At 39.4% G+C, this 25,481-nt stretch overlaps 1 protein-coding gene across 3 annotated transcripts in view; it reads right to left on the bottom strand.

Annotated features, from left to right (window-relative positions):
* Positions 1–3,620: 3,620 nt before the first annotated feature.
* PCMT1 (protein-L-isoaspartate (D-aspartate) O-methyltransferase) overlaps positions 3,621–25,481 on the bottom strand; it is a 33,889-nt gene continuing 12,028 nt past the window's right edge. For 2 of the 3 annotated variants that reach the window (XM_027454359.3, XM_072035906.1), the window contains exons 3-8: positions 24,955–24,986; positions 22,788–22,892; positions 19,273–19,393; positions 13,972–14,057; positions 12,348–12,517; positions 3,621–5,827 (exon numbers count right to left, since the gene is read on the bottom strand). In XM_027454359.3, the coding sequence (XP_027310160.2) occupies positions 5,815–5,827; positions 12,348–12,517; positions 13,972–14,057; positions 19,273–19,393; positions 22,788–22,892; positions 24,955–24,986 (527 nt within the window). In that variant the 3' untranslated portion in view covers positions 3,621–5,814. Of the gene's footprint in view, positions 5,828–12,300; positions 12,518–13,971; positions 14,058–19,272; positions 19,394–22,787; positions 22,893–24,954; positions 24,987–25,481 lie in introns of all 3 variants that reach the window. The other variant, XM_027454360.3, reaches the window with a different exon arrangement.

Raw genomic sequence — 25,481 nt, 5'->3', positions numbered from 1 at the left:
TTCAGCTGGTGCTTTCCATTTCCAACCAGGGGGCACAGCCTACAGCAGGCATGGCGCATAGCACAAGCCCCGAAAGGCTACTTGATAAATCCAGCCTTCTAGGAAAGATGCGCTGCCCATCTGCTAGGGATATATCCCCCATTATATTGAAAAATCATTGCTTTTGCTTTATTTTGGGTTTAAACAGCTAATCCTTCACCATCTCCCCATAGCAGCTTTTTTTCCTCACTGTGCACGTACTGCTCCTATTACCAAAATCCCTGACAGCAAGCATAGCACAGGACAAAGCTACCGGTATGCTGCAGGTGCCAGTCTTCCTAGAGACCTTTCTTTCTATGTGGTGACATTTGCTGCCATGCAGACCACCACGCTAAAGCAACTGGAAACTCCGCACCTCACCAGGAAGCGTGGGCATCCACAGCTCAATTCAGAGCAAGACAAAGTTGGCAGAGTATGAGATTGCCTCAGCAGCTGCTAGCATCTCAGTAACATTTCACTTTCTACAAGCTGCGAGACTTCAAATGAGTAATGCTGAACTCCTGGGCTGGAGCACCAGCAGAAAAAGCTGTGCCACGACACCACTGCTAAGGTGCTGGGGGTGCTGCCCCTCTCCTGGGGCTGCTCCCAGCCCTTGCCTGCTGCCAGCACCACTCCGTAGCCCTTCCCCAGCAGCTCCCAGGGATGAGTCTGTCTGTAACGTGCTCCATCCACCTGTTTTTAATTACCAGTGTCCTTAGCCAGAGGAGAATACCAGTTGCTTTGATAGCACACACCTGTGGGGATCACTCTGTGTATTAGGAGAGCCCATTACAGGCTGTTTAGTCAGTGTGTTTTCATGTTGATCAAGGTAGGTACTTCAGTTCAAATGCTTTTTTTCCATAAGGCACCTGCCCGATTTTGAACACCCCCATTGCCTTTCCATAGCTCTGCAGGATCACGGCAGTTCCAGAAGCACCTTTTGAAAACAGAAAGGCTGAGATAGGTCAACATGATGCTCTATTTACTGTTTTAAATCCTAAATAAAGCATAAAGGCTCCTGTCCCAAACTGCAGAGCGAGTCAGAGGCAGCAGCACAAACACGCTGCCCGAACAAAGCAGAGCCTTTCCAGCAGGCTCAGCGGGCTGACAGCCGCGCAGCACAAAGGTCTGAGCTTGCTGCTGCTGTCATGAGCATCAGGAACATGATTTTTCGATCTCTGCTGGCAAAAGCTAAAAGAGTAAAAGCACAGGGAAAGAAAAAAAAAAAAAGATTCAAAGAACTGATGGACATACAGACCAAAAAAAGTCACAAAGCAATTAGCTTAACCGGGGTAGGGGAATGTGTAATGTGTAGAAGCACCTTTGCTAAATATTTTTCAACTAGTAGTTACTTAAATTGGGAAGCAAGAATGCAAGGCTACAAGTACACGTGCAATACAACAGAACTATTTGCAGAGCACTGAATGCTACGCTGGATCTCTGAAACACAAACACTGGGAGCACTGAGCTGAATCTACAGAAAAAGTGCAGAAATGAGCTATTATATGCTTTAAAATATACAATCCTATCTTAAAGATGAAATAACAAGAACTTTTACCATAGTTCTTCACAGCTACCATCCCCTAACACACAAAAGAGATACATTTACAACATTTAAATTCAAAACAAATGACTGAACAATGCAGATATAGGGAGACCAGGTGACCTGACTGTGTAGGACTGGAAAGAACGGGGAAGTAGGCACCATGGGGAAAACATCCCTGAAAGCTAATTTCATGCCCAAGAAACTGCTGCCTTTGGGGTGGTGCCATGGCTGGGGTGATAAGCTCCTCCTGAGCTTTATCAGGGCATTACAGTCATGAAGCAGATGCTCTGAACCACACATTTCCCTAAACAGAGGCCTTTGAGACCGCCCTTGTGGTCTGTAAGGCACCTGAAACAAAAGTTAGCAATTCACCTCAGATGCCCTTTCTTCACTACAGAGGAAAAAAAAAAAAAAATAGATTTGGCAGAACACAATACACGAGACACTTAATCTGTTCATAATAAAGAAGTAAGATGCAAACATATGCCTAAACACAGCTGAAAATGGGACTTCAGCTTCTCGGAAAGTTAAGGGAATGCTTCAAGAACAGGCAGCAGGTCAGTTCCTCGGAAGCACAGGGTGAAAATGGCAGGACTACAAAGACACATTAAAAGATGAAAGTGAGATCTCAGAGAAACAGCCAACAATCTTCATGGAACTATTCTGTTCCCACCACAGAGCTGTTTAAAAGGCAGGGGATTAAGGCATTCACATTTCCACATTTGGCATGACAAGACAAGGGAGCTCCCTCCATTGCCTCCCACAGAAGCTTTCAGGCTCTTTTCAATGGGCAGCTGGAGGTCCTACGCCCACATTTTGGCAGTAGCCATGTCCTTTAATTTCATTAACTTAAAGAAGTGGGGTTTGTAACTCCTGAGCATGGTCTGAGGGGTGTCTCAGCAGCCTCAGTAACACCCTGCCAAGAGGGCAGGAGCACAGGAGCTGCAGCATTAGGCCATGGTGCTGCACACACAGCTTCCACCTGGCAGGGATGAAATGCTGGAGGCAAACAGGGCAGGGAGGAAAGTTCATAGCTTTTCTGCATGTGTAGGGCCAAGTTTTACCCCAAGCTGATTTCCTCATAGCCAGCTGAGGCACGGAAGCCCAGAACTTTCTGGAAGCACTCAGGGCACGCAAGCATGTGTCAGTGACAGAAAAGGCAAAGGGTGTGAGAGGGCTTTACAGGTGTCTGTGCACTTCCCACAGCTGTAAGGAAATGGGTGAAGACTCAGAGGTCACAAGGCAAACCATGGATGTTTCATTCCGCACTCGAGACCCCTGGAGCTTGTCACCCTGTCACAGGAACTGCTGCCAGCTTGCTCCAGGGCCCGCCACAGGGAGCCCACAGCTGTCGGCCATCACGTTATTGTCTGCTTGGAGCTCGCTGACCACAAAACGCCTCAGGAAACACCCAGGGAGCCTCTGCCAGCAGGGCCGGCCTGCACCCTGCATGCATTAGCTTCCCTCCAAAAAAAAAATCATGCAGTGGTTTCTGTTCCCTAGTTATCCAGCTGGTTTGACTGGGAACCATATAGCCCTTGGTTCCCCCTGCTCGGCCTCTGGAGGCTTTCCACTGGTAATACCTGGATCGGGGACTGCCACCACCCCAGCCAAACTGTTCTCCCCAGTCCTTACAACCACCTGTAACCAAAACCGATCTAGTGAGGCATCCCTGAACCTCTGGAAGGGGAAAAAGGAAAAAAAAAAAAGGCCTTTATCCCTACAACCGGCAGGCCCAGCTAGCTGTCCTCAGCCCCCAAGGGCATGCAGAACTAACACCACACACACACAGGACTCACTCAGGCCACTCCCCAAAACACGCCAACATCCACCAGAGGAAACTCCAAAGAGCACGGTGAAACTCCACTCACATCCCAAACGGCATTACCAGGCTTGGTAACTGCTGTAGTATCCTGCAGTATGTTAATTAACAGAAAATGGACACACGTTTCTGGTCATTCAGATTATTTTTTTTATACATGCTCGTTTGCTTTTTGGACATGTTAAGATCTGTAAAGGCAAAAAAATAATAATAATAAATATTCAGACACCTAAATACAGCTTCCTCTCAATTTGTTTTATTTGGCAAAGTAGCAATTCAGACAGTTCACACAGCATTTATTCAAGCTCTTCGAATCTTCCGCATGTCAACTTGTCCTCCGAGAAGCTTTCCCTTCAGAACCATTGCTCCGTCACAGAGGGGTCTTCGTTCCCCAACGCCTAAACGCTGCTCCTGGGTGCTCCTCTGCCCGAGCACCTCGACCACCGCAACCCCTCCCGTGGAACGGGCACCCCGCTCCCGGCCACCTTGGTCCCTGCAGCCTTGCACCTCCTGAAGTGGTTCTCCCCAAAAAGCTGTTGCCAGGTCTCAGCTTTGTCACCTCTTCCAAGCTAGGCTAGCTTGTCACGCTGTGCCCAGAGACGAGAATTTGGATACAGTTGAGCTCTTAATCTCTCGTTTGACTGATCAACTTAGTGAGAAGATGTAAGTAAAGCTGAACTCAAATTGAATGAAACAGTGACCAAAGGCTGAACATTAGCATGCATCGTTTAAGATATTTCACTTCAACACCAAGAACTAGATTCACAGTTGATTGTGGGTTAGTACAAATTTGTCAGACGCAAGTGGGTTCTTCTGAATTGTATTTCCTAGAATACAGGCTGTATTCATTCCTTTGTCAGATTAATCCTTGTGTGTGTGCTCCCAGGCTGCACGCAGGTCAGGAGGTGGTACGGTAACTTCCACACATCTACGTGACTCGATACCTAGCGTTCCCAGAGGAATGGGATTGAGCTGACCTTCGAAGGAAGGTTATTTGAAATGTTTTATTTATTACCTCTTCCGTATTCAGAGGCCTTTGAATTTTAACCTTTCAGTGATTCAACCTGTCACAAAGATATTGCTGTTCCACCATAAACAGCCAAATGCATTTTGCAGTGATCACTACAGGTTGCTTTTATATAGTTATTTTATAATCCTTTTTATCATTAAAAAAAAAAAAAGAACAAGAACATGCTGTTTTACCTTATTTTCTGGTTGTACAGATCCGAGCAAGAAGGCTCAGACAGGCTTCCCCACTTTCCCAAAGCAGCTCAATTTACTGTACTGCTTTGCATTTGCCTGCTGTCATATTACCATACCCAAACAGAAAACGTGGGGCAAAAAAAAAAAAAAAAGTTTATAGCCTTCCAACTATTCTTCTATATGAAAATGGAACAATTGCATCTCTATCAGGAGATGTTACTCCTCCTGAATGTGTCACATTTTCATTGTATAACAATAAAGAGTTCGCTCCCTAAAAACCCAGATTTCTTCCTGGGTGCCCACAGAAAAAGGAGAACGTTACTACAGCAGGTGGCTTTGTCAAAAGCAACTTTCACTTAGGACTAACTAAACATTCATTATTTTTTTTTTTCATTTCCTATTTTTAAAGAACCTAAGGATCTGTATGCCTACCACATGCTGACCCTAATCCTCCACACAAGCACAACCTCCTTGCTGCTTTTACATTAATTATCCCAGTGACTGGGATGAAGTTCGCATCATATTTCTGGACTTGAATTTAGGTGCATTGTATCAGCAGCCAGCTACAAACCAAACCAGAGTTTCAAGACTCCATTAGTTAATGGAGAAGGGAAGGGAAAACAATGTCTCACGCCCAACAGCAATATTTAGTAAGAGTGGCCACCTCTGATGTCTTGAAGTTTAATATTTACAAATGCCTGGTTTTAAGGTAGTAAAGCAGTTGATTGTATCTACTACATGCTAGTCTATGACACCATGTCAAAAGCTTAAAAAGGAAGTTCATCTCCTTTTAGTAGCATCTAGCAGACATCGGAACACAGAAAACCTGATATTACCTATGTAGTGTCGTAAGGTGCACAGAAGCAGTTTTACCAAGGGACACAGGAGCCAAGAGAAGTGAGTGTTCAAGTACCCCCATCAAAATTAGAGTTCACAAGCTATAGGTCTTCATCTGCAGCTCTGCAGAAATCCGCTTTCAACAGATGAAAGTAAAATAAAGGCATGTTAAATAAAACAGTGCCCACATAAAACTTTCCACCATGTCTTTATCAGATTTGCCTTGAGCATCTAAGAAAATAAAACAAACACCACGCTTTTCCATGCTGATAACAACAGTATAACGAAGTCCAAAACAAGCTGCAATGCTGTTGGTTTCAAAAAGCTTTTAGAACTGGAGATGAGCAGTCCACTGTAACACTATGTTTGGGTCAAGATGATGTAGCTTTTACAATTCATCCCTGCAGAAAGAAAACACACGCAGTTATGATTCTTCTCCCTCTGGAAAGCATACTTGATAAGTTTTGATACTGTATCAGAATACATTTATGCATTCAAACATATCAGCAAAACTTCAGAGATCTCATCAAGCATTCAATTAAAAAGGAAAAGCAACAGCAATCCCATATTGACTTGTACGATCATTATGTGATGCGCTGTGAAATATGGGTCCCTCCTCTCTTTCACATTTAATGGCTCATTTACCTAAATGAGCATCCACCACACCACCAAAACCAGTAACTTTGTAAAGTTACACAGCTATTTGTCATCCAAACCCTGCTGGCAAGAAGCTGAACCAGCTTACTAGACAGAGCATTGGCAAAAAAACATGCTCAGTAGCTGCCAAAGTTTAACCTCAGCTGCAGTCTCTCCAGAAAGCTAGGAACACCTCACACCAACGCCATGAAGTCTGCACCATTTCATTTATTTTTCAGAGGAACTCTACCAGCTCCTGAAGGAGCTCCTGAAGGACCTGTATGCTAAATCAGGGCTACGTTCTGGAAAGGGGGAGTGAGGGGCTGTTACAGCAAAAGCAGGTTCAGGCAGGGGAAAGGATGCATCAAGAAGCCTCTCTAAATCACTGTGAGGACTCCAGAAAATATATTTTTTTCTTCCCTACGCATCATTTAAAACACATTGGAACAGGAAATCTATAGAACCCATATTCCAGCAGTAAAATTATCATGTATTAGCGATTTAAGTATTGCTAAAGCAATAACTTTAATACCAAATGTCCATCAAATCTGAAAGCTGTGAATATGAATGAAAATTCAAACAGAAGTGTTTGCTTTTTTTTTTTCTCTCCCCCTTCCCCTCCTCCCATGAGGCACAAGCAATCTGTAAACCAACAAAGAATTGCTCCAGTTTTTCTTTCGGTAGGTGCATCACCCTCATCAGCCAAAGCAAACACTGTCTGAATTAAGAAAAACTTCACTAATGTGATTGCTGGCTCAATGCCTGCTAGCATTTCCAGCTGGTATATCATGCAAACTAACCACAAAGATGCAGTGCCACATGCACACAAGCAAAAGCTTCAAGTTCCCGAAGGCGTTATCCTTCCAAGTTCACACAGCACGGAATGGCAGCATGCGCACAGCTTTAAAAGCAACCAAAAGTTTGTTGCAGGTAGTGCCTGAGTGACTAGCTCTAGCTGTGGCAGCTGGAACACAAACCTTCGGATTTGTTAGTCATAAATATTTGCATTCTTTGCACTTTGCACTGCCTTTTAGTAGGGACGTACTAATAATAGAGATTCAGTGTTGCAGAAGTTAGAGAAAAAAGCAAAAGGGAAAAAAATCTTGGCGAAGGGAAAGAAAAATCTGTTTGTAGCCAAATGTTTGGAAGTTCTCCCTATTTGCCTGCTTCAGGGAAGAGTTGCTTGTTGACAGATGAAACAGATGAAAACAAATGAACATCTGATACTCAGTTTAAAATGTAGTGCAGGTGAATTTGGCCACTTCCTTCATTCTTCCTTAATGCTTCCAGGAGCTGCATCACCCATTAGTGCATGTGAATAGCAACTACTGTTATTGCTGGCTCAGCCTCATATGCCTAATTGCTGATGTGGTTTGCATCCTGAATCCTACCACATATACTCTCACAGCTCTGTAAATGCCTGGTCTTTTACTGTGACAAACAATTCTTAATCCTTTACACCCAAGCTAGACCCTTAAATTAGAAGCATAAGAAAAAAAAAATCTGTATTTACTCTGGAACTGTTAAACATGGTAACTCCACCCATCAACAAATTTTGGCAAGGTTTTTACATGCTGTTAGCTAACTCAACACATTTGACGTTTTTTTCTTTGACAAAATGGTATTTGTACTTAGAATCCAAGTGACTGTACTAACATGCCAGTGTTTAACTGTTGGCATTTCACACTGCTTTAAGCTACTGCTGATGAAACAGTTAAGTACATGTATATCTCAGTTGTCACTTTCAAAATAGAGATTCTTTCACATTGTTTATTCAAACATCACTGCATTAGAGGGATCAGCTTCCCTTAAGACTTTTCCCTCAGTCTTCACCGCTTCTGAATCTAACAGCATGTCAGCCCAAAACAACACATGATGTACCTGTTAAAATTATGCAGTGTTTATTTTCTACTGCTGTGAGAAACTGCTCACATGTGTACTACTGGATTATATACATATATTTTAAAAACATAACGAAGCTTTAGATCTTCAGGCAGGTAACGCTTCTCAGCTTTCCACCTAATGCAGACAGCTAGCAGACTTGAATACGCATTGCAGAACAGCATTGACTGCTTTTAACGTTGGCTGTATGGATCAGAAGCTACTGAGCTACGAAATTTATCAGGCTTCAGCAGCATCCTCGCTGTTACATGACAAAATACTTACTACCACCAGGAGGGTCAGCTAAAAGACCTATGCAGCTATAAAACTTAAAAAGAGACTTAAAAGACAACCACTATTTCCTTGGTGGAAATAACCCATTGTCTTCCAGAGCCATAGGAAAGATCTTCTGATCAGTTTGTGTTTTTTCCTCCCCTCCCAACAGGCCAGGACTGTTGGCTACGATTCTTACACAGCTCATGTAATTTCCCTCCACCTTCATTTATGCGCTCCCTCCAATCTGCTTACCAGCTCCTGCTTAGTAAGCTAAATGTATATTTAGGTTTTGTGTCATCACAGTAGTCCTTCTTAGCCCCTTGGAATTGTAGCAAGAGAGTCTCTTGCTTAGTGCTTTAAATTCAGGCAAAGCTGTTTTCTAAACTTAATGCAAAATTTCAGAAGTCATCAGCTCAAAAATGCTACTCTGAAAATAATTTTTAAAAAGCGACTTGCAAGTAGGGGGAGTATATACACAAAAGTACTTTGCATTTCCCATTGGGAGTATCCAGTAGGAAACCAAGAGTCTCAGAAAAATCTGATATGTAGATATTCAGGTAAATGCCACAGTTCATTATGGAAAAAAAAAAGATCAAAAATATCAACAGCTAGTTGTAACAGAAGTTTGGGAAATGTGTAAATTATAACATATTGTGATACATCTCCAATCTCTGTGTTAGAAGGCATTCAAATGTAGTATTTGAACAAATATATAAACTTATCTGAAGTCTGTAACTCATTGTCTTTGATCCACTTCATTTTTTTCATTGAACACTATCTGATTTTTTCCCTTTGACATATTTTTCAAATATTAAATATACACTGTCATTAATGATACTATATTTCTAGTATCTAGTTTCTAGTATCTATATTTGGCTACACTCAAAGTCAGTATAGCACCAATGTTTCAGCAGCCAATTATTTTTCCATATTTAAATAGACCAACATTTACACCTGTAGCATTTTCATCTGGAAATATGCTGTTACAAAGTATTTATTATATGCTATGATCAATCCCAAACAGAGAATAGGTTGAAATGACAAAGAAAAGTAATTTTCTCTGCAACCTTTTATACCAGTGTCAACATATGCCTTTTTTTTTTTTTTTGCATAATAAATCAATTTTAAATTTATCCTATATTCACTTCAGGTTCCTTTTACAGATATAAAATAAAAACTTTAGCCACAACCATTAGTTTCAATTGAATTTTGCCAACTAGCTCATCAGGTTGAAACATTTAATAAGGGTTTCTAAGAGATAAACACAGTATTATGGATATAGCAGGACTGAATGATTTGTTTATAGCTTCCTCAGAGTTAGAATTCTGTATTTTATTCCACTTTCTAGACCAAATTCTGTTTTCATATCATGTATGTATAATTAACTTGAGTATAGTCCATTTGACCCAATTAATTGTTTTCAAAGGCTTTCAGAGAAAAAAAATGTTGAGTCTGAGAAATCATATTTAAGTTACCCTAAGCAGGAGAAAAAACACAGGAGTAATGATTTCTTATATCCCTGGTAGTGGCTGGCAACAGTCCCAGCTGCTGTGGTGCTGCTCTGTAAACAGCACCTGCAGGCCTAATAAAAGCTCTCCCCCCAAATTACTCCAATATGAGCATGGCCAAAGTTGCTTTTTTTTCTTCAAGTGGTTTCTTTCTTGCCAAATGGAAGGTCTTCTAGCCTAGGAAAATATCGGCCATTTTAGTGCCCAATTTTAGACTATTTTGTGAAGGAACACCAAACATGATGTTCAGAACATGATGAAACAGCTCCCTGTGTTAGGAGTGAACTTGCTTAAAGTGATGTTAACTAAGGGAATGAAGGTAAGCACAATGACCATTCAAATCCAATTAATTTTGTATTTACAGCCACTGAGCCTCTTGTATACTAACAGCTCTTTATTACAAAGAAACCTAAATAGGCTCTTTCAGAAGAGTCTCTTACTGATCTCCACTCACAGGTCTCCAGCAGTTTAGGAAAGATAAATTTGAATTTAAGAAGTCCAGAAAAGAATACATCTATTACCTCTGATGGCAGCACAGACAGCAAATACTGAATGATAAATAGGAGTTCCCTTAGCAGCACTTGGCTGGCCATACACTATGGACACACTGATAGAGAAAAATAAGTACAACAACATTGAGACAGAGGTAACCACCTCCTGTAAAGTCTGCAATACAGTAGCAGTTATCCTTAGGAAAGGAATGAGAGTTTTCTTCAGACAAAGGGACAATTTAACAACAAAAAGGCATTACAAGAAGTGGACTTCGGAGATGGCCTTTAACAGAGACCTCCAGTTCTGAAGCAAATTAAATGTACATAGGAAGAAATGGTCTCTATGCCAATGTAGTGATCAAGGTCATACTTCAGGTTAAGCTTATCCTTTCTGATAACACCAATATATATTCTACTTAAATTAATAAAACAAAGTTAAAGTATTTCAGAACAGAACAGAAACTTGTAAGAAAATCTGGGGGGAAGGAAAATGAAGGATAAAAACACCAAAACCTTACTCATGACTGAAGAAAGTCCAAAGAATGTATTACCTCTTCCTTCACTGGTAGAAAAAACAGTACAAAACCGCACAGGTGAAACACGAAGACCTTAGACTTCTGCTCCTAAATACACTACACTGCCATCACTAGCAGCTTGGGATAACCACTCCTTCCACTTCAATAAACACTATTTGTAAAAACACATATTGCTGCTATGAATAACTGTTACTGTAATTAGGTCAGATGGAAAGGCAGAAAAATGTTTTCAAATTTTGGAAAAAAAGAAGGCTCAAGAAGAATATTATTTTTTAAAGCACAGATTCCAGATCTGAATAAAGTCTGCCACATTTGCCAGAGGATGAAAATGACCACAAACCAAGACTTCCAGAGCCTTACGCTGTGGCAGGAAGTCCCTGAGTACCACACAGAGAATATTGGCAGTATTGAAAGACCAAGTATTAATTTACATAACCTACAAAACATCTGAATAGCAAGCAAGCTTCACAAGCTCTGAACTAAGCAGTAACTTATCAAAGGTGTTCTAGAAGTAAATTGTACATGGTCACTATGCAGGAAGCCAACACTGAAGTGAGGTTTCAATAAGCAGCAGTAGTATCAACTGCTTTATTTGTTCTTTTGTATGGACATTTTGATAACTTTAAATGTTCACAGAACCAAAACAAGCTACCCTCCAGGGTATCCAGAAAAAAAAATAAAAAGATATAAAGCTCAAAAGCTGTTTTCAGAGCTCAACACAGATCTATCTATGCACACCATTAAAACAGCCAGTACATTCACAAGCATTTTCTGGCAGGAATCAAAACAGGACTGCGGCTTTGTTCATTTCCATACCAATGCCTAGTATGGTTTAAGCTGACAGCTGTGCTATGTCTGTGTGTTAGTGGCCATTCAAATCAGCAGATTGGAAGGTTTACTACCTCTAGAAAGGCCTTCAGAGTTTGCTGTGTTGTAGAACACAAATGTGTCCCCAAAGGCAGGCGACAGACTTATTAACACTTTCAAGGAAATTTTCTAAACACTACTCGACTGCATTTATACTTTATGAAAAAAGGGATTAGCTTCTCCACATTCTGCTACTTGAAGGCTGAAAGAAAAGCGCTGGGAAGATTATCTATATTGCCCCTTAAGGATTTTACACACATTTTTCTTCATTTGTGACATCTCAGAAAAATAAGAAATGAACAGAAAATTACCACTAACTTATAGGACGTGACAATACTTATTCTGAAGTAGTGTTTTACACTTCAACCTAATTATTTAGCAAGCTGCATATAAGAAGTTCACTAAAAGGGAAGTTCAAATTTAGAAAATACTGCGTTTAAAAAGAAAAAAACACTTCAACATGCCAAGACTAAAGAAAATACGAGTCCAAAAGAGACAAAGTGCAACCCATGCAATATTTTTCTTCTGCTTTTAATTTAACTCAAACTTAGCATAACCTCCTCTTGGTGATGTAGTAATGCAGACTGAGTCACTTGTCATGGTATGGAGGAGCAGAAAGCAATGACAGCAGCAAAGGCAGGCCTTGCAGTCTATCTGCTTAAAATTCACACCCTTTCACCTTGCGTGTGTGTGGAAGAAGTAAGTGGAACAGAAAATCACTTCCACCTGGACCACTGCTTCTCTTTATCTGTTAAAGGCACATATATCACTCCCATCAGAGGCTTCATTTTGACACTGCCATCTTCTAGTTTGTCATACTGTTCAAGCATCTGGTTTCCCCCTGCAGGACCAACTGGTAATATCAATCTTCCGCCAGGTTTTAACTGATCTATAAGCTGGAAGACAACACAGAAGTTAGAGTGTAACCATCCGCTTCAGAGAAACTGCATCTAAAGTTTGTTACGTTACATGAACAGCTTTGCCGTGTTTTATCTATGTATTATGCAGTAGATAATTACTTCAATTAAGAAAAATAAAATACACACAAAGTGAGAGTACCACAACAAGAGAGTATAACAATTAGTATTACAGAAAAATTCACAATAATTTAATGTACTGCCAAAAGAAGGTAAAATAGCAGTTAGATTAACTGGGTTGGTTGCACTTTTAATTTCTACACAAGAAGAGAAAAATACCAAAGTCATGAATTACTTTTATAGTAAATTCTTTTTAAGTTGCCACTTCGAATGGTGTAACACTTACTGTTGATCTGTACATGCCCACTGTTTAACATTTTGGGGGGTACCTGATCTCCCCTGGAAGACTCAGGATACCATTTGAGATTTGCGACATTTTAATTATTTATCTTTCTTGAATAATTTCAAGTTGTCTACAAAACATCTTGACAACAACAACAGCTCTTCTTTCACTCTGTGAACACAGTATTTCATGAAACTAGTCTGAAATATAACGTGAGTAAGGTAAGTGACAAGAAGCCACACTTCTTTTTTTTGGCTTCTATAATTAAAGAAGGTGGTTAGTTATAGCTTCTCAGTAGTTCCCTGAAGCTGTGAAAAAATCCTAACCCTCCATGTTTAAAAGTTAGAAAAAAAAAATAAGAAAGTAAGCTTTACATTATTGCTATCTGACAACACTTTGCTGGGAACAACTCCCCACACAAGTAAACAAAAAAAAAACAAACAGCCAATGCCTGGAGATATCTAACCTGTCTATAATACCTCAAACCTCTAGTCCTTCACTACCCTTATTAAAATTCAGATTTAAAAAATTTAACTGGTATTTAGCATGCCAAGATCATGCCATATAAGATAATGTTTAAATATGTCTTTTCCCATTCACCTGGTGAAAAGAGAAAAAACCTTATCTGCAAGAAAGGTAATTTACTTCATGCATACATACTCTAGAGTCCCTAGTTTCTCTTCAGTCTTTCTAGCAACAACTGCACTGCGTTCACTCTGAGAGCTATGAAAATATAGCATTCTCTGTTATTCCAGCTGAGCACTTTTTTTTTTTTTTTTGCAATTCAATGTTCAATAGAAGCAAATTGATTTACTCAGGAGAATACTCCAGCTCACAGTGGTAATACAAGCTGTACCCAAGTCATTTTAAAGTATGTTTTCAGAAAAGTCATTAGAACACGCAACTTTTGCAGATGAACAGGAAGTCCAATACAGCAGAAACAAAAAGCCACACCCTACACTAATGCCACCCTGCCCACTGACACTCCCAGCAGTGCAAGTGGGCAAAGTACCTGACATGTACGTGTATAAAAATGTTCTTTACAGCTAAGAGATTACTGAATCACACACACAAAACATAAATGGCTTACTGCTTGGGGCACAACTGGTGCTGCAGCTCCTACGTGAATTGCATCATAGGGAGCTTCTTCTGCATATCCCATTCTTCCATCTCCCACTGAAAAAAAAAAAAACTTTTTAAAAAGATAACCTATCATAAATGAAAGGCTACACTCAGATATCAACTAAAATGTTGTTGAGCCTTAGTAACATGTTAGAGTTAGTTTAAAAATATGAATTCAATTATAAAATAGATGCAAAAAAATATACACACGCACACACTTATAAAATACATAAAATATATCAGAAATATTACCTGAAATCAGAAAACCTAGATTTATAATGAAAGTTGTCTGAGACACATGGTCCACCCAGAAGAGGTAACTAAGCATTTATGTGCCCTAGCAGGTGAATTCCACCCATTCACCCTCCTAAAAAAACTATTATTTGCCTTGCCTTCACTCACATCCTTCCTAAATATAATGCAAATCATAGCTCTATGGCATTAAATCTCAGAAGTACATATCAGAACACTCCAAAGGGGTGAGGAGGAGAGGACACAGCAAGCATTCACAGACTGTACACTTAAAGCTGCACTGCAAGTTGGAATGAAGCCCACACTTCATTACCCTGATTTAGTATCAGCTGGTATTTGAAGATGACAGAAGCTTGCAGCAACAAGAAGCAGAGAAAGGTGCATAGCTGCATTCTGCCTTAATATTAAAACCCTGTTCTCTACCCGTAAGTCCCACGTAAATGGAAGAAGTAAAGTTAATGTGAGAGCTACTCATAATCTATGTTTTGAAATGGAAAAAGGTAATAAATACTGGGTTGAGTCTGAAAGATGGCAGAGACCTTGGACTTCTCACTGGATAGTCTTAAAGGTAAAACCATTGAGATTACGCTATCAAGGATTTATGCAGGTCAAGACACCAGGGTCAGTAGAAAGGCAATCACACTGGCTGTTCTGACAAATGGAACTAAGAACAAAACAACTACAAAAACATAACTTTTTGATTGATGGCAAAAAGTGGGCAAGACAAAAATAATTTATTTCATTCAGCAGGTACTGAGCGCCACAAAACCACTTCCCGAAAAGCGACCCAGGTTTTCTAGTCACAATCTGGGAAGGGCAAGACAACAACATAGCCATCAACACAGAGGGTGAACGGGACACGCATCACAGATGAAGCTGTTTTCAGTGCTAAAACCTTAAACACGTAGGACTACTTTCAACAAGGGCTAAAGGAGTCATTCTCAACCTCTTCATTAGTCTATAAACCAAATACACAAACGGGGAAGCTTTTTCACCTTATTTCAACTGCTTCAGCTGCCAACCCAATCAATCGAATGCAAAGATATTCTGGATGTGGAAACAGCAATTCTGAAGGTTGAGACATACAGACTTTTAAGATTGTCTAGGTTAGATTTGCACCTGAACTCAAACTGAAAAACTAAAGGCACTGTTCAAAGTCCAGCGACCTCTCTTTCGGTCACATAAGTACCTGCCACAAAAATATAAAGCAAAAAACTAATAATCTGCTCATGTGCTGCATGTCCTAATTCTCACAGTGCGCCTATTGCTTTTATTAGCATGTCCTCAGAAAAGGCCGACAGGAGGAAAGAGACTGAGAGGCCTATTATGGGGTAGGCGAAATATTAAACTCAATGGAGCAAAACTAATCGTGCCATTCAAGACTCAAATAACTGAAGTATCAGTACTGACGGTTACTCATGCGTGAGATACATATTAGGACCTACAGAAAGTAGCCAGTCTCACATTCAGCACTCCCAGAAAAGCAGAATGGAGATTACACAAGTAAAAAAAAAAAAAATCCAGAACCCTGAGGTGTCCAAAGCAATTGCAACCTCTGGCTGCTCTTACGGAAATCTGCTTGTCAAATACAAGACAGATAGAATCAGGAAAAAAAAAGTCACCTTGATTCTGCATCTGCAAACTTCTAACTGCAGAAACTGTAGGTTCCTTTGAAATACAGCCAAAAATATTCCAAAGATCTTAGTTTTGGTAACTTGGAATAAAACTGTGTATGGGGTTTATGTGGCAAGGTTATGTAGCAGATGTTGGGAGGGGAAAGGTGTTATAGTTTTTGTTTCTCGTTGCCCTACCTTATTTTTAATTAGCAATAAATTAATTTTCCCCAAATAGTTTGCCTTGCCTATGACAGTAACTGATAAGTGATCTTTGTCTTTATCTTACCCCATGAGATTTTCATCTTTGTTTCCCCGTTCCATTGAGAATGGGGAATGAAAGAGAGGCTGTGTGGGCATCTGCCAGACAGCAACGGTGAACCCACCACAATCTGACACCCCAAACTATCAAACTATCACAGAATGCAGAGGAAAATAAAGTTTAATATTAACGCCCTCAACCACTGAAGTATGTTACAAGAGAGACTAGACCCTGAGTTAAGTTTTGAAAGATGGTGATTGCGAATATATCCACAGGATTTATACCAAACCAACAGGAAGCTCAGGACAAGTTAGGCTTTACACAAAGCTCTACTTAGAGTTCTCTAGGAGCAAAAGATGTGCATGACATTAAGCCATCTATAAATTCATGTTCAGTGAGTGCAGAAGTCCCAGTTCCCAGTCAGGAAGAAAAAGCAAAGAGGGTAATGAAGATACACTTCTGCTCCACACACAGTTGTTTGGGGTTTGCTGTTTTTGGACTGAGCTTTGACTTCTAAAGGGCAGTTGTCATTACAGATTAACTAAAAGTCTGAACAAGTCAAGAGAAATCCTGCACTGCTGCCAGAAGCCGAAACTTTATCAAACTTTTTGCTTTCTATCAACTCACAAAGCAGAGAAAATACATGGTGTCCATGGCAGATTTAATTTTGACCTCAATGACAGGGAGGGCCACGCTGACAGTAACAAGATACTTAAGTATCCAAGAGTGTAAAAGAAGATCTGGGCAGATTTTTGAAACAGTTTAAATCACGGAGTTTGTTATCTTTCACAACAGACCTTGAAACAAGACCCAGCAAGGCCCTTCTTACAGTCCTTAAGCTGGATGTGGAAGAGAACATGTTTCCCCAGCAGGTGAGGAACCCCCTAAAGCACCTTCTTTCCTCACATCACAAAATTCTGCCCAGCACAAGCTCCTCCTCCACAGCTTGGAGGCTGCCAAGCAAGAACCATCAATGATTCAAAAGAACCCATGGCTACAGGGCACCAGCTCCACCAAGTCAATTTTTATTACTGTTGCCAGGAATGACGATGGAGCTTCCAGTAATTCCAGCCCCAAATCTCTCTGCCCCTGCCAAAGTGGGTTCCACTGGAACATCCACCTTAGTGCAGTCAAGTGTATCATTTATAGTCACTTATATATTAGTCACGCAGTATGCCTCCTCTAAAGAGTGAGCAGTGAGCAATGTGTTACCCTATTCCTTCTGGCTATGTCAGCATCAGAGAACAGTGCAGCACAATAGGAGCAGAGCTGTACAACGGATGCACTGTTGTACAGATAAGTACAACATATGCCTGTGCAACATATGCATTTCAGGATGATTGCTGGTCTAGCTCTAGTCTTACTGGCTTAATACCCATCAACATTTCAAACTTACTTGGTGGCTTCTCAGAGCCCATAACACAGCCTAGTTTCATCCAAATGGAATCAAAGTTTGTACTCTCTAGGAACACGCTCATGGGAACCCAAGAGTGGCAAGTGCAAACATTTGAGAGATTCACCTCACAACCCTCTCAATCCAAAACAAAAACCAATCCACACTCCACAAACTAACATGGCCTAAGGATACCTATTGCCCAGTTCTGGGTGCAGTTGTGTTGCTTAGAAATTGGGGGGGAAAAAAAACCTGATGCTCCTGAAATGAAATTGTGGCGTATCCAAAGTCTAACAAAGGAAAGAAGAATAAGCCTTCTGAGAAAGCATCAAGCCTCCCTGTCAAAAGCCAGCAACTAACTGGCTTAGTCTTAATCTATACAGTTCTCACCACCAAACAGTCCTGGGTTTTCAAGGGTTTTGTTTGTTTGAAACAGCTCTGTCTGAATTCTAACTCCACTTCAAAGAGCTCCCAGGAATCCAGCACAGTTGAAACATTATTCTACTCCATCTGGTTCACAGAGCTGCTACTCCTCCCCCTGTATTTTTTTTTACATGTACCTCACAACAAAACTATTCAGAAGTCTTAGTCATCCTGCTACAGTCAAACACAATATAGATGATGACATTTGCTTAGAATACTAGACTACCAAGAGCAACAGAGTTTGTTTCAGGTATAACCAGAAGTGGAAAATGCTCCTGTACAGTATCAACAGAATTCATCCTCCCTCAACCCCCAGCAGTCTCAGTTACGACTTCTTTTTCAAGAAATTTAAGGCACAAGTGTTCTTGGTGACAATCACTGTATCTTATACATTTCTATAAGTACACGTGTTGATCTGCTTATTTCTAAAGACGTATAAAGTCTCTCCTTTAGGAAAAAAAGACCAAGAACCAGAAAGGGAGTAACTAAGGTAAGAGCTGTTTATTACAAACCATAATAGTATTTTCAAGTGCATTTGTAAGAACAGCCCCAAAATAACCCAGACCTTCAACTTCTTTTTAAACTTAACCAAAAGAATGATAATGAAAGGAATGCTTTCCTCCTGCCAGCCCAGCTCTGCATCTTCTGAAAAAAAAAAAAGCCATCTTTTTTTTTTCCTTTTGTCATAGAAGTAATATTTACAATTCACTGTATAATTTTAGCATTATTTCCTCCCAGTAATGCTGATTTAAACTAGTTTGGTATCAATTAATCAATTGCCAAAAATAGAAATAGTATCAATTTTAAAAACAATTGAAAAACTGCAGAGATGCATACTGCCAATTACTATTTTTTTTTCCCACTTGACTCTTTGAGCAATGCTTTCTCAGTTACTATATCAGAAGTATGAAGGCATTGTTAAAGCGTTCAAATTTAGATGACAATACATTTACTCAAGAAACATTGTGCATTGAAGCCTAATTTTAAAAAGCAAACTTAACACGACAGAGCTTCAGCATGAGAAGTATTTTCACCAGGAAACACTTCCATGTTAAGCTTCCATAATAGGAACGAGTACATATTCTTTAAGATTATCAGAAGCCATATTCTCAAAAGTGTGCAAAGATTTAAAAAAATAATTTCAAATGCTGAAGGAAGATTTGAATTTTTAGATTTTCAATTGGCTCTTCCTTCCTTTGTTAATTGACTCTTTCTTTAACTTCTTATATCAGATTTTTTACTCACATCCAAATTCCAGTCATTTTCAAACAGCTGCTAGAAAGAATATCAGTTTAATGAATAAGTATATCAGAGTCTGATGCTCACCAATCAGTTTCACTCTTCCTGAAGACAGCAATGTGGGATCGTCTTTTTTGACATTATTTATTGAGTCATCTACTAGTTCTTTGATATGATCAATTCCTACAACTTGTCCTTTGGGACCAACCTGGAATAAAAATATACAGTTGAATAATTTCTGCTAGCTTTGCTTTATTTATAGAATCAGTATTTCCATCTCCTGAGCCCATTTCTCTAAAATAAAACAAAAGCAGAGAACTGGTAGTGTATCTTCCCAATGTAAATACAACTAGTGCTTAGAATTACACATTCTGACTGCTAGAAGCAACCAGCAATTAAAGTTTGGCAGTACAGATTTACAAATGTTTGTTATAGTCATCTTTTTTAAGAAGTGATTCAGTTAAGTTATACTATTAGTGGAGACTTCTTGCTCTGAATTTTTTAAAATTAAGTCCTATCATGAGTGTTTGTATTACCTCCAATAGGAAGCAAAAACTTCAAGGACAAACACTAGAACCAATCACCTTTCATTCTGAATAAACTTAAAGATTAAACTTTTGTTTTTCTTTTTAAGATAAGCCCTTACTTCAAAGAAAATAGTTAAGTCATGCGTTTTGTTCTAAGATATGTCAAGATATTCTTTCAGAAGTATATACTATAGTTAACAGTCAGCAACAAAATACCTTCCACCTCTCTCTCATATCAATGAATCTTTCAGATTCACAGCTCTCTTCTGCAGGAAGAACAGAACTTTTGAGAACTCATAACTCAAAAAAGGTCACAAAAGATTTGTGTATCTTGATGGGAAAAGACCTACAAAACTGAATGTACTTTTACAGGCTATCACACTAACAGGAACTTCTCAATAATAGATATTTCTTCTGGACTTGTCTCTTTATTCCAGAGGGAAAAAAAAAATAAAATAAAATCCAGTTTTGGAGAGAGAAGAAAAAAGAACCTAGATGTTAAAATCTGACCATCTTTAGCAGGATTCACTTCAAAGAACAAAATAGTAAATGTCCTGGCAGTCCATGCTATCATATAACTCTGTCCTTTAATGGCTACATCTGAATGCGTCAGTTATATTTCCGTATCTTACATTTTAATCTTGCTAAGACACGAAAAGTTAGTAACTGGTTATTGGTGTGATGGGGACTTTCTTCTGTTTCATTATAGACGAGCCCTATGTTAAAAACATAGAAAAAGCAGTACTACACTCTCCCCTCCCCAATGGAACAAGACTGGCCTATCTTTTGAAACAGAGCAAGACACAGGGCAAATTTTCACAACCACAGATTTGCAGGAATATCTGCCAGTCTGGCAAAAGATCCAGTGCACTCCCTTCAGTAAAGTGCATTATCACAGAAATCAAAATTCAGCAAAATGACCAACAGCTTGAAGTAGCCTGATTTAAAATAACAGCATGTCCAGCAGCACATCACAGTTTATGCTCTTTCTGAATCCTCACTGATCTAGAATTACCCCTGTACATTGCCCTAGAACTTAAAAGTGTACGTCATCAAGGCAATAGCAAAGTAGCATAACTGTCGGGGTCTCCATGGTGTGTTTGGAATAGAAATATACCCCACTCTCTTTATAGCTCCAGTACTTACAATTCGTTTAGTTTGCCATCAACCTTTAAAAGCGAATAATGTTACCTACGAAGCATATAAACTTTCGTGACAGCAGTTTATCACAAAGAACAACCATGCTAGTGTAAGCAAACAAGGCCTTCCCAGAAGTACCACAAATGAGATTATCATCAGAGGAGTAAAGCTGCCACGACATCAATGTGCAGTCAAATACTTGTGCTACAAATGCCTGATGATCATTCTAGATCTCAAATAGACTGAGAACATGTTCAGTAAGCACAGCCCCAGTTGAATTTTGATAGCAAAGGACTAACAAAAGTTTGAGAAAGGACATTTTCTGGAATGATGGTACTGTTGGAAAGATCTTTACAGAGGAAGAAAGCTGAGTCAGTGCAGCATATACACTGTCTTATCCTCATTCGAGTGGATGCCGCAAGATCTGCATTACACAGTAATCATACTACCAAAGAGAACAAAAGCATTTATCTACCACGTTCCAGCAAATGTGTCTGTAAAGCATTTGGTAGCATACCACCAAGGAGGAAAATTAGACAGGATTCAGAAGAGAAACTGGACGTTCATACGGTGATAAAAAGATAATGCCGTTAACCCTAGCAAAAATAGGAAGAGGTTTCCCTTTTGTGATAATTCTGACTTCTCTGCAGATTTTCAACTTCTCTTATATAATCTTAACAGAAAAAAAGCATACAACCACATGTCACACACCTTATCTAACATAGAAATTCTTCTATACATTCCTGACTTTAATGACATAACATGCAACTTTGACAAACATTTTGTCACTTGTTTATCATTCCATAGACTGGAGCTCCTGTGCACGCCACTAGCAATTGATCACTGACTACAAAGTTAGACCAAAAATAATAGGTAGAAAGTTCAAAAAGTAACTTTTAAGATTTACTCTGGACTGCAGTTTGGTGTACTTATTTCAACCTTTTTTTCTTTTAAATGGCAGTTGGTATTTTAAAATCCTGAAGATTTTGCTGGTGCATTGTCCAGTCAAAAACATTCTTAAATAAGTCTTAATGCACGAAATGCAGTCTCAACAAACCAATGCTTGAAAACAGTAAAATTTAAATAGTAAAGAGAACATAAAAGAATTTATCATATGTATCACCATATTCCAAATTAACTTTTCAGAAAAAAAAAAAAAGGCATCAAGCTGGCAGTTTAATGAAGATCTCTGCTAGTTATAAAGCAATGGTAAAGACCTGGAACAGAGAAGGAAGAACTGATTATATTCTACTACATAAATAAGTAGGAGAACGCTAGTTACAGCTATCACAGAACAATTTTGACCATCTTTATTTCCTTGATGTAGGATGGGGTGGAACCACAGCAAATTCCTTATGCACAAGCTGAACAACCCAAGATGAAGTTACTTGGAAAAGATGTAAAAGGAATATAAATTAATACTACCTTAGAAAAGATTAAATTGGTACTTGCAGTGATACTGCCACAATATAGTTACAGGAAAAAACGCAACTTCAAAGACTATTTATACACATACAACTAACTAACTTATGGAAATGGGATTCTTTTACGTCTCATTAAGCTCTCATCATAGCAGAAAAACAAGACAATTATCACAATGAGAACATTCACAGCCACACAATATAAGGTAAAAATTGCACTGGGCAAGACAAACATATCCTTCCTTCAAGTTATACAGCATCCATTAAAATGTAATCAAGAAAAGACTTCCATTGAGGCAGTTTTGTCACCACCAGATGATTTACTGGACCCAAGCACCTAGTATCAGCTATAATTAGAAATAGGTACTGGTCACACCCAGGAGAGTAGTTTATTTTCTGTGTAATCTACTTCTGCCCACTGTAAGAAGCCTGCATTTCTCTCCCCCCTCCTTAAAGCAGTTATGTTGTAATTCAAGCAGTTGTGATGGTTAAGTGATTAAACTAAATTTCTCACCATTCGTGAAAAGCATGCTGTAAGGATTCCACTTCCAGAACCTACGTCAAGTGCTTTGGCTCCTTCATGTAGCTGATCAGACAGAAGTTCAAGAGCATATGCGTGCTAAGGAAAGGAAAGAAGATGTCAAAATATTTTAAATGTAACTTCACCCTACACATGTTCATTTCTTCAGTGGTTCTGGACAATGCACAGAAAAATGTACAGAGCTTAAGAATCCTCAGAATTACTTTTTATTACCAAAAAAAGGCAGGAGAGAGTTAGCTACATAATTGCTGTTATTTCATTTACTTCAAGAAAGCATCTTTTTGTTTGTTATATATAGACACATGGTTATCCGACCATTCAGGCTTCTAGCTCGCACTCAATTTAGATACAGTTATTGGGAGAGACACCATAGATCAATTCAATTCTCTTCAAGTTTGAGGATTCTCACTGTTCTGGTGGATATGGGCTATAGAAAATTCAGCTTATCATTGTGCCATATACATTGGAATATGCTGGGACAGATGCTAGTTAGGAAGAAGGCAGCTTTGGAGGACCAAGGAGAAAGGCTATTGTAGTTAAACTACCTCTTGTATTACCTGCACACTTGTTGGATCAAAGAGTAAGAAAAAAATTGTGTATTAGAAAGGCAGAAAGACAAGAAGATTCATATATGAGAATGTAGTAATCTACAGAGACATCCTGAGCTGTTTTGCTTTCTTACGTAGCAGACCAGTACACAAACTAAGCTTACTTCACATGTTAAAAAAGCAATTTGTTATTGAGACTTGCTAGTTTAACCTCAGTCCCTGGAAAAGTTATGAAGAAGATTACCCTGGGAGACATTCAAAGCAGGTATCAGGCATAGTCAACATGGGTTTGGGAAGGGAAGATCCTGCCTCAGTAATTTAATTTCCTCCTATGAGAAGAAGGAAATCCACCCTATATCCACCCGACATGGTGGATGAAGGACATAATCTTCCTGGGTTTCAGTAAGGCTTTTGATATTATCCCTCACAGCATCCTTTGGGACAAATTATCCAACTGTGAGATAAACAGGATCACACTGTGCTGGGTGCTGAACTGGCTCTATGGTAGAGCTCAAAGGGTCGTAGTAAATGGGGCTACAAGTGGCAGGCAGCCGGTTTCCAGCAGTGTTCCCCAGTGTTGTTCTAGGGCCAGTCCTGTTCAACATTTCTGTCAGTGATCTGGATGCAGGAGTGGAGTGCATCCTCAGCAACTCTGCTGAATGGGGAGGTGCTGTTGATCCCCTGGAGGGATGAGAGGTCTTGCAACTTATTTTCCTCACTTTGACACAGTATTTCTCTCTTTATATCCTTGAATACAATTGTTAACATTTCTACAAGAAACACTGAGTTTTTAATATTGATGAGTAGGAACATTCTAGCCCAGCTTGGTAGTTTTCAGTCAAGGGGAGCAAGCTTTTATTAACACTTTTAAACCATTCTTTACTCCATACGTTTTGATACTGGCCAAACATTTCAACAAAATATATCCTTCTATTAATTCTTCTCAAACTGAAGAATTACATCTGTGCTGCATTTATGTACTGAAGTCCCCTCTTAATGCTCAGCCATGACTGCCCTGGTCTCCAGTTACTTGGGAAAAAAAAAAAAAAAAAAGACATCTCAGTCAACGGTATATTTTCTCATGCCCAAAGAATTAAAGGCCTTACTGCAACACCACACCACAGAAGTCACTGTTATCCACTTCTGAATTTTTGTTGTTCTTTAAGTTACACAGTCAGAGTAATTTAGGTTGGAAAAGATCTCTGGCAATCCTGCAGTCCAACACTCAATTCAATGTTGAGTTAAATTAGGCTGCCCAGGGCCCTGTCCACTCAGGTCCTTTGTATATCTAAAAACAGAATTTCCACAATCTGGGAAACCTGTTCCAGCGCTTGATTACCCTAAACATGAATTTTCCCCTGGAATCTAATCAGAACTTCTCATGTTGCATTTTTCATCCACTACCCCTCATGTCTCTGTGTACCTCCGAGGAAAGTCTGGCTCTATCTTCTCTGCGCCCTCCCATCGGGTAGTTCACAAGCACATCACTGCGATCAACTGCTGGTTAAATTTGTTAGGAGAAGTATTTTACTTCAGGAGCATTTGGATCTTTATGAAATCATCTACACTAGTCACGTAAGTTTAAAGCTTACCATATGTGGAGCACTGATTGTTGCTTGGAAACCTGCAAGACAAGAAAGTGGAAGAATTGATAATTGTTCAGACAGCAATCTCACTATCTTTACAGATCTCAACTGTGAAATGGCTGCATAAGTACTTAACTCACTTCTGAAGTAGAGAACATCATCTGTAAGCTATGCCTTGTTGATTCTGGACAGGAAAATAAAAAGGGTTCTACACTTATCTCAGTTACAATCTCCACTTTGCCACTATAACTCCTTGATTTCATCTAGTAAGTTGGATTCAACAGACTTATGCTTCCCAGAATGAATTTTTTCTCCCCCCCCTTGCTCTTGGACCCTATATAAACCCTATATAAAAACCAGGATTTGTTAGTGCGAGTTTGATGTGGCGGGGACCATAAAACCCCTGGAGACAATATTTCATCTGTTTTTCAGACAGCATACATACACCTCAGAAAAAACATGGAGGAACACTCACCTGTATTTATTTCTGTGCAGATATATAATTTTTGAGTGTGTATCTTAAAAGATTTTTT

The sequence above is a fragment of the Anas platyrhynchos genome, chromosome 3, assembly GCF_047663525.1.
Source record: "Anas platyrhynchos isolate ZD024472 breed Pekin duck chromosome 3, IASCAAS_PekinDuck_T2T, whole genome shotgun sequence".
In the NCBI taxonomy this organism is placed as follows: Eukaryota; Metazoa; Chordata; class Aves; order Anseriformes; family Anatidae; genus Anas; species Anas platyrhynchos.
The sequence above is the reverse complement of the archived record's forward strand: the minus strand, read 5'-3'. Positions and strand labels throughout refer to the sequence as shown.